Source organism: Centruroides vittatus, unplaced genomic scaffold (genome assembly GCF_030686945.1).
Source record: "Centruroides vittatus isolate TY-2023 unplaced genomic scaffold, ASM3068694v2 contig_1776, whole genome shotgun sequence".
NCBI classification, from domain to species: domain Eukaryota; kingdom Metazoa; phylum Arthropoda; class Arachnida; order Scorpiones; family Buthidae; genus Centruroides; species Centruroides vittatus.
Window position 1 is genome coordinate 460,290 of NW_027121087.1, and position 13,812 is coordinate 474,101.

The 13,812-nt window shown below is 32.2% G+C and overlaps 1 protein-coding gene across 1 annotated transcript in view; it reads right to left on the reverse strand.

The window, feature by feature from the left end:
* The window catches only part of LOC136969331 (uncharacterized), a 127,628-nt gene that overhangs the window by 30,883 nt on the left and 82,933 nt on the right, over window positions 1-13,812 (reverse strand). The window contains exons 6-8 of the mRNA XM_067263460.1: window positions 4,463-4,631; window positions 4,195-4,342; window positions 1,285-1,376 (exon numbers count right to left, since the gene is read on the reverse strand). Coding sequence (XP_067119561.1) covers window positions 1,285-1,376; window positions 4,195-4,342; window positions 4,463-4,631 — 409 coding nt within the window. The remainder of the gene's footprint in view (window positions 1-1,284; window positions 1,377-4,194; window positions 4,343-4,462; window positions 4,632-13,812) is intronic.

The following is a 13,812-nucleotide window of genomic DNA, read 5'->3' on the forward strand; positions in this document are numbered from 1 at the left end:
ACCGGAGATATATTTAAACGTTAAAGAATTCAGTTAGTTCGAAATACGGCTACTTCGAAATTCCAAGTGAAAATTCTGTCCCAACTGTCAAATGCGTACGTTAACTCGTTCGTTTAGATCGAATTGCCTCCATGCTATAAGAGAACAATAGACCGAGAGCAACCGCAATCTGGTCAATATGATTTTGCTTTTACAGTAACACATTTTCGGTTGTCACCTTACACATAACCTAGCCATTTTTTCTCTTATTTCATAAAATACGGGTGGTTTTCGGGACAGCAAAATTGGGTCACGATTAGCAGATTGAGATATTTGTTGAGCTCTAGGCCATTTACTACTTTTTGTGCCTTTTTGAAAATAATTTGGGCTGCATTTCGGGGAATTCTGGTTTACTTTTTATAAAACCTATCTGGCGATCTGTGAGGTTCTAACATGACATGTGCTGTTTACTTTCACATTTATATCATTATTATTAATTGTTAATTAATACAAATAGCATTCTGTATACGTATCCGTTTGCTTAATAAATTACGTCAGTTTTACATGGCATTTGACATATTGTACAGAAGTACAGTACGTAAATCTCGGATTCGAAGTCACGATTGTTTCGTCCCTTGAATTTTGCACTCACGAAGATTGCCAATATTAATTTTTTTCGAATAAACATCATTAAATCAATTTAATAATACAATAACCAATTTTATATTGAATATTATAAATTTCTGCTGATCGAAATGTCAATGACAATCAGCATTAAATTAATGATGTTGGCATGAGGTAACTTCAATATGGTACAAAATTTCATTACTCCACTGATGGATAATTAATTAAAATGAAATCTTACATATGTCAGCACGTCATTCTGTGTACACAAGTAAACTAATATACTTTATAATTTTCTCTTAGTTAATTAATTATACTTATGTTAGTTTAATGTGCGAGCTTTAAAAAGTTGAAAAAGTATTTACGAGTAAATTTCTTAGAAACACACCTTTGTTTTATATAAAAAGAATTTACTAGATAAAGTTTGAGTGTCACTGACCATAGTATTACAAAACAAATGTCGTTCAAAATTTTGTCATTACGATTATTATACGACCATAATGACAAAATACATAATTAGCCTAATGATTTAATGATCAACATAGGAAATTTTTGTTAACTGTCTTTATGAAATTCATTCTAGTATATAATGGAAATAAAATTTCAAAAAATTTCCAGATTTTAAATTTTGTATTTCATTAATTTTAACAAGGTTATTAACACCAGATTTTTAGAACTTACCCAGTCAGGTACAAAATTAAACTGAATTTTCGTAATTTAGAATTTTTCATTATATCCAGAAATGTCACTTGCTTGTTTTTTCCTTCACTTTCCTAAATTTGAAATACATCCCTATTAATATATATATATATATATAGGAAATTAACAATCCCCTAAAATAATATTAATAATAATAATAACTCTTTCGCCAGTCACCTCTTGCTGTGGTGACAAAGCTCAGTAATTTTGACGAACCACAGGAGGTATGCCGGCTGGACCATCTGCTTCTGGTAGGGTCACACATGCTGGTGAGGTCAATGGGGACAAATGAAGCCAAGAGTGACTGAACCCTCATCTGTGAAGATGTAATACAGGCTCGGACGTCGTCGAGGTTAACAAGATCCGCTCTCGTGAGTTAGCCAGAGGCTCACGTTCGAAAAACATGTCACAGTCTACCTTGGCCACCAGTGGTAAAAGTAGCACTGGTCCAATCGTGGCTAATGCAATGCCCTCACCAGTTGTGGGAAAATGTCTAACCTTGATAATGAGGCAATCTATGCACAGACCACTAAGGCAGGTAAACCACATCGAAAAATATAATGGACGTCAGAAATAAATGAGTACTTTTGTACTTCTTATACATTTGTACTTATTATACTGTCACAACACTCGGAACGGATATGACATCATACAGATAACAGTTACATCACTCGTTTTCACAACAAAATTCTCATCTTTCAGTCAGTGTACAAAGAATTGTTGATCAAAAAGAACAGTTATATACAAGAAACTTGTACCGCGAACAACACTAGAACATATTAAACAACAAATGGCAAAACAATCATATCAATCATATCAACAAATAATTACTCCCAACATCAATAGTGATTACATCATCCTGCAGGATCATCAATATGCATGCAATGACAATACTGTTCCTACCGCCACCATTACCTCTGATACTGACAATGTCAACACATCTTTATTACCAGAAATAGATTAAGGTTTAATTCATACATTCTCCTTTTTTATCCTGGAAGCACTTACTAAATATACAGGCACTGACCCTATTCAATGGCCATGCATTCACAAAATCAACACTTCTAAACACTACACTATGTGAACACTTACATATTACCAGATTGCACTCATATTATTTATACACTCTCAGGCATCCACACATAGTCTATGTTGGTGCAGTCACAACAGCATTTACTGCCATATAATACATAATCAAACAAATCGAAAATTATTCAGAAGCCTGTCTGAAAAAAGAATAGAAACAAAAATAAAGAATATTAGACAACAATTAAGCAGGGGAATACAAAATTCTAATAACAAAGTAACAGCCATATTAATGACACAACTTGAAACTTTCAAAAAAATTAAAACTCAAACAAAGCAAGAACAGCACAATGTCCATATTGCATTGACAAACTGAAACGAAAAATTTCAGCCAATGCACGACAGCTAAACGTTACAAATTTTGCTCTGTACGGAAACATCAAAGTATATTATTTACAAAGAACGAAAATCTCTTCTACAGACAAATTAGTACAAAATACACTATTGACTTCGACGGCAATGGCAGGTTAAGAGAATAATAAGTCGCAAATTACAGGTCTACTATTTGGTCCGCTGCTGTCGTGCAGAACGTTGATGCAGACTGCATCAGTGAAGAGAACAATGACATACAGGACGCACCTAATATAGATTGTGTTGAAATAACTGCACAAAACACCCATTGCACAATGCAGAAAGCACAAACTCGACAACACCTGATGCAGAAAACATTTTCAATTTCTGGTACAAAAAATTCTCATCTCTGCACCAGGAACTAGCTAAACATTTAACTAATATCATCAGCAATCCTTAAGACATACCAAATTTTCTCACGTACTGCAGCGCTACATGAAACCCAAAAACAACAACACCAAAGACCTTCTACAATATAAACCATTAAATGTTATCCAACAGTTTATAAGATTTTTTCCTCTTCCACCGCAAACAAAATATACGATCATATTGATGAACATGACATTTTTATAGAACAAGAAAAAGGCTACCGTACAAACTTCGAAAATTGTAAAGAACATCCGGAACAACTGATTCGGATTCATTCACTTTGTTATCCTATGGCAAGTACTGTACATAAGCACCAGCAGTACATATGCATGCATCGGTTACAAAAAGTATTCGACAGAGTCCCATATACTTGGCTGCTGCACACACTACTCACTAGAAAACACATTCCAAACTCATCAGTTTTCTTAGTTTACCATGCTCCACTGGAGAACAACAATACATCTTAAACTCCATAATACGCACACAAATCAAATATATATCATATATCAAGCAAAAAGTTTTTCAACAAGATACCTTGATTCCTCTTTGGTTTTGTCTAAAACATCTTCTGAGTTACCTTAATAGACATCTCCATTCCAAACACTCATAACATGTAGAATGCACACATTGAAAATAAATCAACAAGAACAATCCACTCGCCCAACAATTAAAGCAACTGTGGATAGGATGTTTATTGTACTTATCGTTCTCTTTTCCACTGGTGTCATACCGCAGACACTACACAGAAGTCAGAAATGTTAAACCTTAATTTAATAAAAACATTAACATGACACTACAGAAAGCGACAATATTGAACACATATCACATTATAAGAAAGTTTCTAGACGTGAACATCCATACCAATAACACGAAAATTTAATCTTATATTTGTTTGGGTAGCTATACCATAATTTAATTTGGCATAGCACTTGGCACCGTTATCGACTAAGTGAGAAGTTTAAGAAAATAATAATAATAATAATAATAATAAATTTATATATAAATTTTCAAATTTATTACTATAATATTTTAATAATATATTCAGTTAAAATACACAATAAAAGAAATACGTTGCAAATTAATTACCTTTGCAATTTTTTCAGTTATAATTTTGAATTTTTGAGTGAAATTTTCAATTTGGAGTTTATTCATTTTTATTGCTTTCCTCATTACTTTCTCGGCTTCAATTATGTTTCCTTGAGTAATAAGCCACCTTGGAGATTCCGAAGTGACCCTTTTTTACAAAATTACAAAAAAATAAATTAAAAGTTTAAAAAATTACCAGTAGAACTTAACTCGTCTTTTAATTAATTAAAGTAATGCTTTAAAATGAATGTAAAATAAATTTTCCTACCGCCATAATGGCAGACAGATTATGAATGGTAAAACATATATTATTTCTATGTAAAACCAATCTCTCAAAATCCAAACAAGTCCAGGGAGAAGAAGTTGTCCTAATATTATTCCTGCTTCAAGTGTTAATCCTACAGCGATTCTGTGTTCTTTTCTAACAATTTCTGTTACTGCATAATATATATAACAATTTAAAGAAATGATTTAAGTTTCTCCTGTATTTGATACATTCGTATCAAATTTTCAGCAATTCTTATACAATATTTCGATAATAATTTGAAAAATAATCCTTACCGAGTACATACAGGGTTAGTGTCGAATTTGGCCTACCCAATGCAAGTAAAAATCGACACGCAAGAAACAGCCAGAAAGACGAGGTAAATATACTTATCATACTGAAAGTGAATGTCCATGCTGAACTCAAGTAGAACATAGGTTTCCTACCAAATCTATTCGTGAGTGGAAAAATATACATTTAGATATACGTATAATATTTGTATTCTATGCTGTATAATCTAATAATAAAAGCATACATACCTATCAGATAATTGTCCGCCAGGAAAAACAGTGATTAAAAATCCTATGAAGTATATGAATTGCGTAAAAGATGCTAACCATGCTCTGTCACACACTAGATTCCACTGAAAATTATTGATAACAATATTATGTAACATTATTTAAGATTAAATACAATTGCATAAAATAGTTTTCTCACGATTGTAATCCTTAAAAGTTTGAATTATTTATTCCATGCATTCTGTACATAAATTTTTTGGCCTAATTATTTACCTTTATCCATTTTTTTACTTTCCTGGCTGTTGTGTATAACATAAAGAAGATATAGCAATCGGTAAAAAAATGACCCCCACGGGTTTTACATTTTGGGACTCAGAGAACCTTAAAACATCGACAAATGCAAAAAAAAAAAAAAAAACAGGAAATATTTCTGTATATATGGATGTTAGTGTGAGACCGCGGATTTTAGCGGGAAAATCTGTGTATATGAAAGAAAACTTTCATTTTTTTTTCTTACAAATTAGTGTAAACAATCCCCGAGAGAAACAATTCCTCGAGAGAAACGAAGCAGAGGTCTCCACAAACTATCAACAGTTAGGTGGGAAAGTTGACACTTGGCTGTCAAGAATTCGCAAGTCATCGTCAACAACCCACAGCTTCCCACACTAACTCTATAAAAGCTCGCGCAACCGGAACTTTGCGCGCTCGCATAGGAAGTTGTTTCTATATTTGTGTCTATCATTCTCCATGTCTAAGACCGGAATCCCGTCGGAGAAGACCTTCAGCGACTCTTCCATATCGTCCGCGACCGCCATACATCGAATTATATCGTCCAATCTCACACCCAGAGGTATTTTGTTAGGACCTTTGTAAACTCTCTCTCCTGCAACGGCATTAGGCTTAAAGCATAGCCGTCTTAGTTAGAATCTGTAACTTGCATATAGTTGCATTCAGGCGTATGTTAACCGCATTTACTCTCATAGTATATAGTAGAATAGCCTTGTAACCAATTTTGTAGTAATCTAGTTAATCAATAAATGTTTTATTTGTTAATTTGTCTCCTGTCAATCAAAGACGCCTGTCGACTTACCGATGCACCTCCCCACTCACTTTTTTTGCTCTCCTAGCCATCCAAAACGACAACGAGATCGGGTTTTGCCAATCCGTGCAGTGTAAGTGGTCAGCGAGGATAACCCCTGACCCTCTGCTTATCTCACATTAGTGTGTGTGTGACACAATTTTCATCACTCTGTTTGAAGCTTAATAATTCCTGTTCTTTTTCTCGAAAATTTCTGAAATTTTTTAGGGAAATATGTTTATTAGAGAATTGAGCTCTCAAATATTAGTAATTAAAGGTCGAGGGGTGGGGACATAAAGGGGGTCGTGTGTATCTCCAATAGGGACAGACATAATGACGATTTTACTCGTTATTAACATTTAGAATATTTTTTATAAAATCCGTTTCTACTCCAAAATTAAGCTTTTTTTCCTAATTTATAATACTGTGATTAAAAACATCAAAAGATTTTAATAATAAAATATCATAACAGATCTGATCTAGAATATACTTTACATATATATATATATATATATATATATATATATATTATAATAGCTTAAAATCTCATTGAAAAATACTAAACCACCAATAGATCAGTGATCACGAAATTCTTGACGATTAGTCTATATTCTATTATTCAATTCATTTCGTTTCAATACACCAAACAACGAGTTACCTAACTTTCGAGATAACATTTAAAACTTCGTGTATTGCGTCATTAGCAATGATCTTTTATTTTAAAAACTTTTAATTTTTTAACTATTATAAAATAGCAAATGTTTGACTTTAAAGTTAGAGGGAAAAATATAAATGCTAATAACGAGTAAAATCGTCACTCTACTGCAAATATGACACACGACTCCCCACAATTCCCTTACACCCTCAATCTTTAATCACCAATAGTTAATAGCATCAATTTCCTATACTCAAATCTCTGCAAAATTCAGAAATTTTAGATAAAAAGCACAGGAGTTATTAAACTTCGAACAGGGTGAACAAAATCCTGCCTCACACACACACACACATACAGAGAGAGAGAAAGAGAGAGAGAGAGAGAGAGAGAGAGAGAGAGAGAGAGAGAGAGAGAACCCCTAATTTTTTGCATTTGTCAACGTTTTAAGGTCCCACGAGTCCAAAAATGTAAAAGTCTGGAGGGTATCACTTTTTGAGCTATCGCCATACTTTCCCTATTATTATAATAGATCCGGGAAAGTGATAGTGTTTGAAGTAGTTAATTTTAATTTCATTTAAATAGCATCGTTTTTTTAATAGTAACTTACAAATATAGTAAACTACTATTTGAATAAACTAAAACAAAAATTCTCAGTATTTACAGGAGCGAGAAGTTATAAATACGGTATTAAAATTGAAAATTTTCTCACTTTCTCGGTTATAGTGGATGCGTAAAAAGAATGGTCGTATTCCCACGACGTGCATGGAATTCGGGTTCTATTCTTTCCAGGCGATAAACTATACATTTCACATTTACTATACACTTGTTTACTGCCAATTGTTTCTAAAGGAATACTGAAATTCTTCCATTCTTCTGTAGTCATATTCGAAAACTGTGTTGGCTTCGCACACCAATAATCAATATTCGGAGCCATGAATATTATACTAAAATTAAACCATCCAATAGGAAAGCTTGAAATTAACAAAATTGAGAAGTATAATAAGTGCCATCTTCCCCAGTATCCAATTATATCCGATACATTGGAATTTTCTTCTTTTAATTCCTCACTGTAATAAATTTAAAATGTAATATCGAATCGTTAATATATATTTTATAAAAATAAACTTACTTATACTCTTCATCTGCTATGTCATTCATAATGTTTTGAATTTGCTTGGTGAAGTAATTTCTGCTACACTATTATAACACCTGAAGGTATAATAACGTGAATTGGAAAGGGATTGCGGTGTATTAGCATGAGAAGTAAGTTTCCAGTGAGTGAACAATGCAACGTAGTGTTCATTACGCAAATACACCTTTTTCTAATAACAGACATTAATCTACGATTATAGAGAAGATAGGAAAAATTCTACACTTTCTTCTATATTATGTAAAACACAAGTATCCATTTCTTTCCCTAAATTGCAGGTTAAACGTCAGTTTTTAATGTATTGATAAAATAACATTATTATAATGTATCTATTGATATGTTCGTTATGCGGATAAGAGTTTCTGTAATAATTATACACATATTAATTAACCTACGATTAGAGGGAATGTAGAAAAGTTTTGTAACTGTTTTCAACATTAAGCGACAACAAAAGCGCATATTCAGATTTGAATGATGATGATTCTACAATTGATGTCGACGGCAGTTTTTAATATATATTAGTGAAATAACATTATTATAATAGTATTATATTATAGCTAATATTGTGTATTTTTAAGTAGGCCTACTTAAATATAAATATCATCATAATTCTCAGGTTTAGAGCTTGTGATGTGAATTAAAAGGTAAATAGATCAAACTTTTAATTTTATTTGTTTTTAAAATTTCTGAAATAATAATTAATATTTTGTAAATTCCACAAAGTAGAAACAGAAAAATTATAATATTAATTTACAAATAATAAATCAAATTCTTTTGGAGTAATATTTTAAGTGTATATTCTTATTTAGAGTATATTCTAACATGAATACGATTTTAAAAAGATTATGTTTATTTTTCTTGACTGTACATTTACTGGCTTTGTTAAATTTAATGATACAACAATATCGAATGTTGTAATTAAAACTGAAATTTATTGAAGCGAAACTACTTCTATGAGGCTTACAGAATGGTGTTCGTTCTCAAAGTCCGTTCGATAGATTTTGATTAAAGTATCATTTCTCATTAATAGCGGTGTGTAATCCAAAAATTCAATTAAAAAATGGGAGTCCATGATTTTGTTTTCTATGTACAAAGGTATTAAAGTAACATCTATGCTTTCTAATGCGACTGGGCGCGAACAACGAAATTTAGGCCTACAGATCAAAAATAAAAACAGTATTGCGGTCGTTTAACGAAAAATATGCGCAAAAAACAAAGGAAACAGAAGAACAAAGCTATTGCCATCTATGGCTTTGTTCTTGGATCGCCTCTCCATGTCGGCATATGCAAGAACCGTCTCTCCGTATCCCGCCAATGCAAAGATCGTGTCTTCCATGGCCGGCAGGTACAGGAATAACCTCTTGTGGCGCGGGATTCAAAATTGGGAGTTTAGTGGTCCGTGAGGTCGGAAAGGTTGCCGACCGCTGATATAGTGTATAACTAAATTACAGTTGAGTTGCTGGTTTTCCTGTGTAATAGGGGCTTCAGTTCGAGCATCCAAATGCCGAATTTTGCTTTGTTCACGGCTGAGTGCCGTGGGGACCCCGTGGGCCTATCACTTTCCAGGGGCCCGGTGCGAACCGCACCTACCGCACTCCCCTAGCTACGTCACTGGCTGTATTATGATATATTATATTTAAATCAACCGTGGCAAGTAAAAGTACCGGTTATATTACTATTTATAATTTTCAACACTATTCTTAAGCGTACTTTTTCCATTTGTTTTTCTTTATTTTATAAAATAAGTGATGTCAACTGTATAAAAGGTATTTGGAAAACTTCAAAAAAATATTTTGAATATTGAGTACATTCGATTTGTTTCACAGACAATTTTTATTTAATGGGTTGTCTGAAATTTTAATATTTTAAATTAATTAAAATCATTTCTACTTTACTACACTTTCATAAAACCGTATGATAAATAACAATTGTTTTTGTTTTTATTAGCTTTTTTAATTTAGAAAAATCTAACACGTTATTTTACTTTTTATATAAATTTTTGTTCGTGTTCTTTTTGCAAATCATCTTAGTAATAGAAAATTTAAACGTTTCATTCAGCTCTGCTAGTGTTATTAAATAAATAAATTATTATATTGAAAGTTTTACCGGTATTAGCGAGGTTGAGGCCGAAGTTTTAAACGCGAAAACGTGTACGTCAAACGTTCAGCGCCGCTTTCTTGTAAGCCTAGAAGTTTGACAATGGCGTTTGGAATGTCGAGCATGATTCCATTGACTTTCGAAACGCCATTGTCAAACTTCTATGCTTACAGGAAAGCGGCACTGAACGTCCGACGTACACGTTTGCGCGTTTAAAACTTCGGCCTCAACCTCGCTTTTAAGTCATCGTTTTTACTTTTTCACCTGTTATGTATCACAAAGGGAAAGTATAGCGAGTCGTCAAAAAATGACCCCCACCCAAGATTTTTACATTTCTGGCCTTGAGGATCTTGAAACTTTCAGAAATGAAAAACAATTGGGGGTTTTTTTTCTGTATGTTTGGAACTATGGGTGTTAGTGTGTATGTGGGGAGCCACGAATTTGTTCATTTTCTTTGAAGCTTTATAACTCCTTTGTCTTCTACAGATAATTTCTGGAATTTAGCAGGAAGGTTTGTGTATTACAGAGATTGATGCTATTATATTTTGGTGATAAAAGGTCGACAGGAAGAGGAAATAAAGAGGGTCGTGTGTCGTATCTTCAGTTGAGTCGGACTTAATTACGTCTTTACGTGTTACTAGCATTTGCAATTTTTTCTAAAACCCATCTCTACTTTCAAAGTTAAAATTTTTGCCATTTTATAATAGTTAAAAATATAAAACGTTCTTTGTAATTAAATATTGTAAGCTACTTTTGCTTAACGCTTTGTAGAATTTTAAAATTTTGTTATAAGTAATAAATATAAAATATAAATACGACTTTACAAAGCTGGAACTTTGTCTTGTCTTTACTTTTGCCGTTCACACCATCAGCAGTCCTTTAGAATTCACACTCTCTCGGAGACGACCATTCTTTTGAGGCTACTGCCTCCGTAAAAGAATGTAAAACAGGTAAAAAGCGTCCTCTGGTATAACACCAGAGGACGCTTTTTACCTGTTTTTACATTCTTTTACGGAGCATTAGTTATTGCCACAGTTAAAATATCACATTTCTAAATAAAATTTCTTTTTACCTGTTTTACATTCTTTTACGGAGGCAGTAGCCTCAAAAGAATGGTCGTCTCCGAGAGACTGTGAATTCTAAAGGACTGCTGATGGTGTGAACGGCGGAAGTAAAGACAACACAAAGTTCCAGCTTTGTAAAGTTGTATTTATATTTTATATTTATTAAATGTGAATAACGCCGGCCATGTTCTGTATTTAATTTTATTTAGAAATTTGTTATAAGTCTTAAATAACTATGTTTAAAAAGTAAAACTTCTATTTATATATCCAATACAACTTAAATCATCTTTGAATAAAGCCTATTTCTAATGTATCTATAAAGAAAAGAAAAAATGTATGGAAAATAGAAAATTCTATTTAGGTTACATGTCGATTCCTTTTCCGATAACGAGGAATATTTATAAAAAATAAAAATTCGAATAATATGTACTCAGAGTATTAATTCTAAATAGTTTTATTTATTAGAGTTCTTGTAAAATTTAATATAAACAAGTATGAAAAGCTATTTTCTAATATATTTGTACGATTATGTTTTCTGGTAAGAAACTGTCGTGTCATGGGGACGTTGACGTTAATTCAGTATATAATTATAAATGACGACGTGTTGATATCTGAGCTTTTTCTCTTCTCTGTTTACTTTCCTTTTCTGTTTATTGCAACGTAAATGTAAGCACTTTGTTTTTATGACATTTTTATGCTTAGAAAACAAAACAATTTCTCGTCTTTTATACTCGCGTTAGTTTTCAGTGATGTTTTGTTTTATTTACTCTCTAAAACTTAAAGATCGGATTTTTTCTGCAGTTTATTTTTCGAACGTGTATTATAAAACCATTCATTTTTCAAACGTTTCAAACATGATGATATATTGAAAATGGAAAAATGTAATAAAATATCCTGGAAATTGTGTTTAAAACAATAATTTGGGCTGAAATTTGAAAAAAAAATTGTAGGCCTATAAATTCCCACTGTCGTCCAACGGTTTTAGATAATGAAAGTCAAAACTAGTTATAAAAATGATAATACCGATTAACTATATTCGAACTTTCGGTCTAAACCGGAAGTTATGTCATTTCAATTGAAAAAAGTTTTTCCTGAATAGAGTTATAGAGATAACCCTATTCAGTGTTGAGACTCTATTGTTGTCAGCAACAGTATGATATACAGGGGCAAGACATTACTTATTTGAGATCAAAAATATATTTTTTAAATTAAATAAACTAAGAAAATGATTAAAAATTGAAGCCTGGCATTGTGACGATGTAAGGTGTTCAATACAAAATTTTTCTGTACTACATAGCCTGGCATTGTGACGATGTAAGGTGTTCAATACAAAATTTTTCTGTACTATATGGCAGTCGAGTTTGCAAACACATTTTACTACGATAAAGTATGATACTTTCATTCAGTGTCTACGTGTTACATTCATAATTATTTCGCTATGAAAGGTTATGCTATAAATGCAGACTTTGAAAGCAGTAATCGTAAGCGCCAAAGAAATCGTTATTTTTTTATGTTGAGTTTTAGTGTCAATACCCATTGTCATATTAATAAAAAAAGATTTTAGGTTTTCAAACGCACACTTCCTTCTTTACAGCTCACAATTCTTTTCACTCTTGCTTTCACATTACATACACTTAATGTGTATGAAATGCGATCGTAATTTTTATATAACAGAGGAAAAGTATGGCCATCGATCAGAAAATGATCCCTCAAGAATTTTCATTTTTCGACTCAGGAGACTTTGAAACTTCAAGAAATGCAAAGAAAATTGGGTGTTTTTTTTCTGAATGTCTGGATGTTAGTGTGTGGTGGAGCACGATTTGTTCACCCTGTTTGAAGCTTAATAACTCCTGTGCTTTTTTGCTGCTTCAAACACAATGAAGTGTTATAAATTAAGACGCTTGGCGGTTTTCTCATCTTATAACGGAGGTAATGATTTTATAAAACTAATTTATGTGTAATATAAAAGATGAAAAGTCAACTATGGTTAATTATGTACTATCTTTAATAATAGTTGTGCCCCAAGTCGTGGAGGAGAATAGTATTTAACATCGGACTTTGTTCGGTGTGCTTAATTGTCGTAGTGCATTTACGATGTCTCTGACGTACAAGGTCGTGGAGATGTATTGAAGAAACTTGAGAGGAATGTAACGTTGTATATGATGTATCTTTAATTTGTAAAACTTGTCTATATATAGGTATGTTTTAAATAAAAAAAATTTTTATATAATTTTAAAAAAATTGTGTATATTATATATGTCTTGTATACTCCTTTAATATTTTAGTTGGCTAATGAGGAGCTTGGGAGCCCGAAACGTGTATAATTTCACTCGTATCAACTGAATAAAAGATGAGAAAACCGCCAAGTGTCTTAATTTATAACACTTCATTGTGTTTGAAGCAACAAAGTTCAATTAAAACATGGTTTCAGATTATTAAAAGAAAACAAGGCGTCATAATATTGAAACAGCGGATATCACCAAATTGAAGGAAGATGAAAGTAGCAAAACACCAAAACAACGCATACAAGGAGAAAATACAAGGTAAGATAGAAAACATTTTAATTGACTTACAATATCTCAGGACACACCTTAAGGAACGTAAACCTTTAAAGATACTCTCTTTGCCAAAGTCTATTACTGAAAATATCCCGACACGTGATAGGAAATATTTCAACTTTAAGATATTGCGATCTGCAATTAAGTTTAAATATATTAAAATTGAACGATTAAAAAGTAAATTAAAAACATTTAACGAAAGAACCGGAGAAAGTAACCAAAAAGAAGAAGAA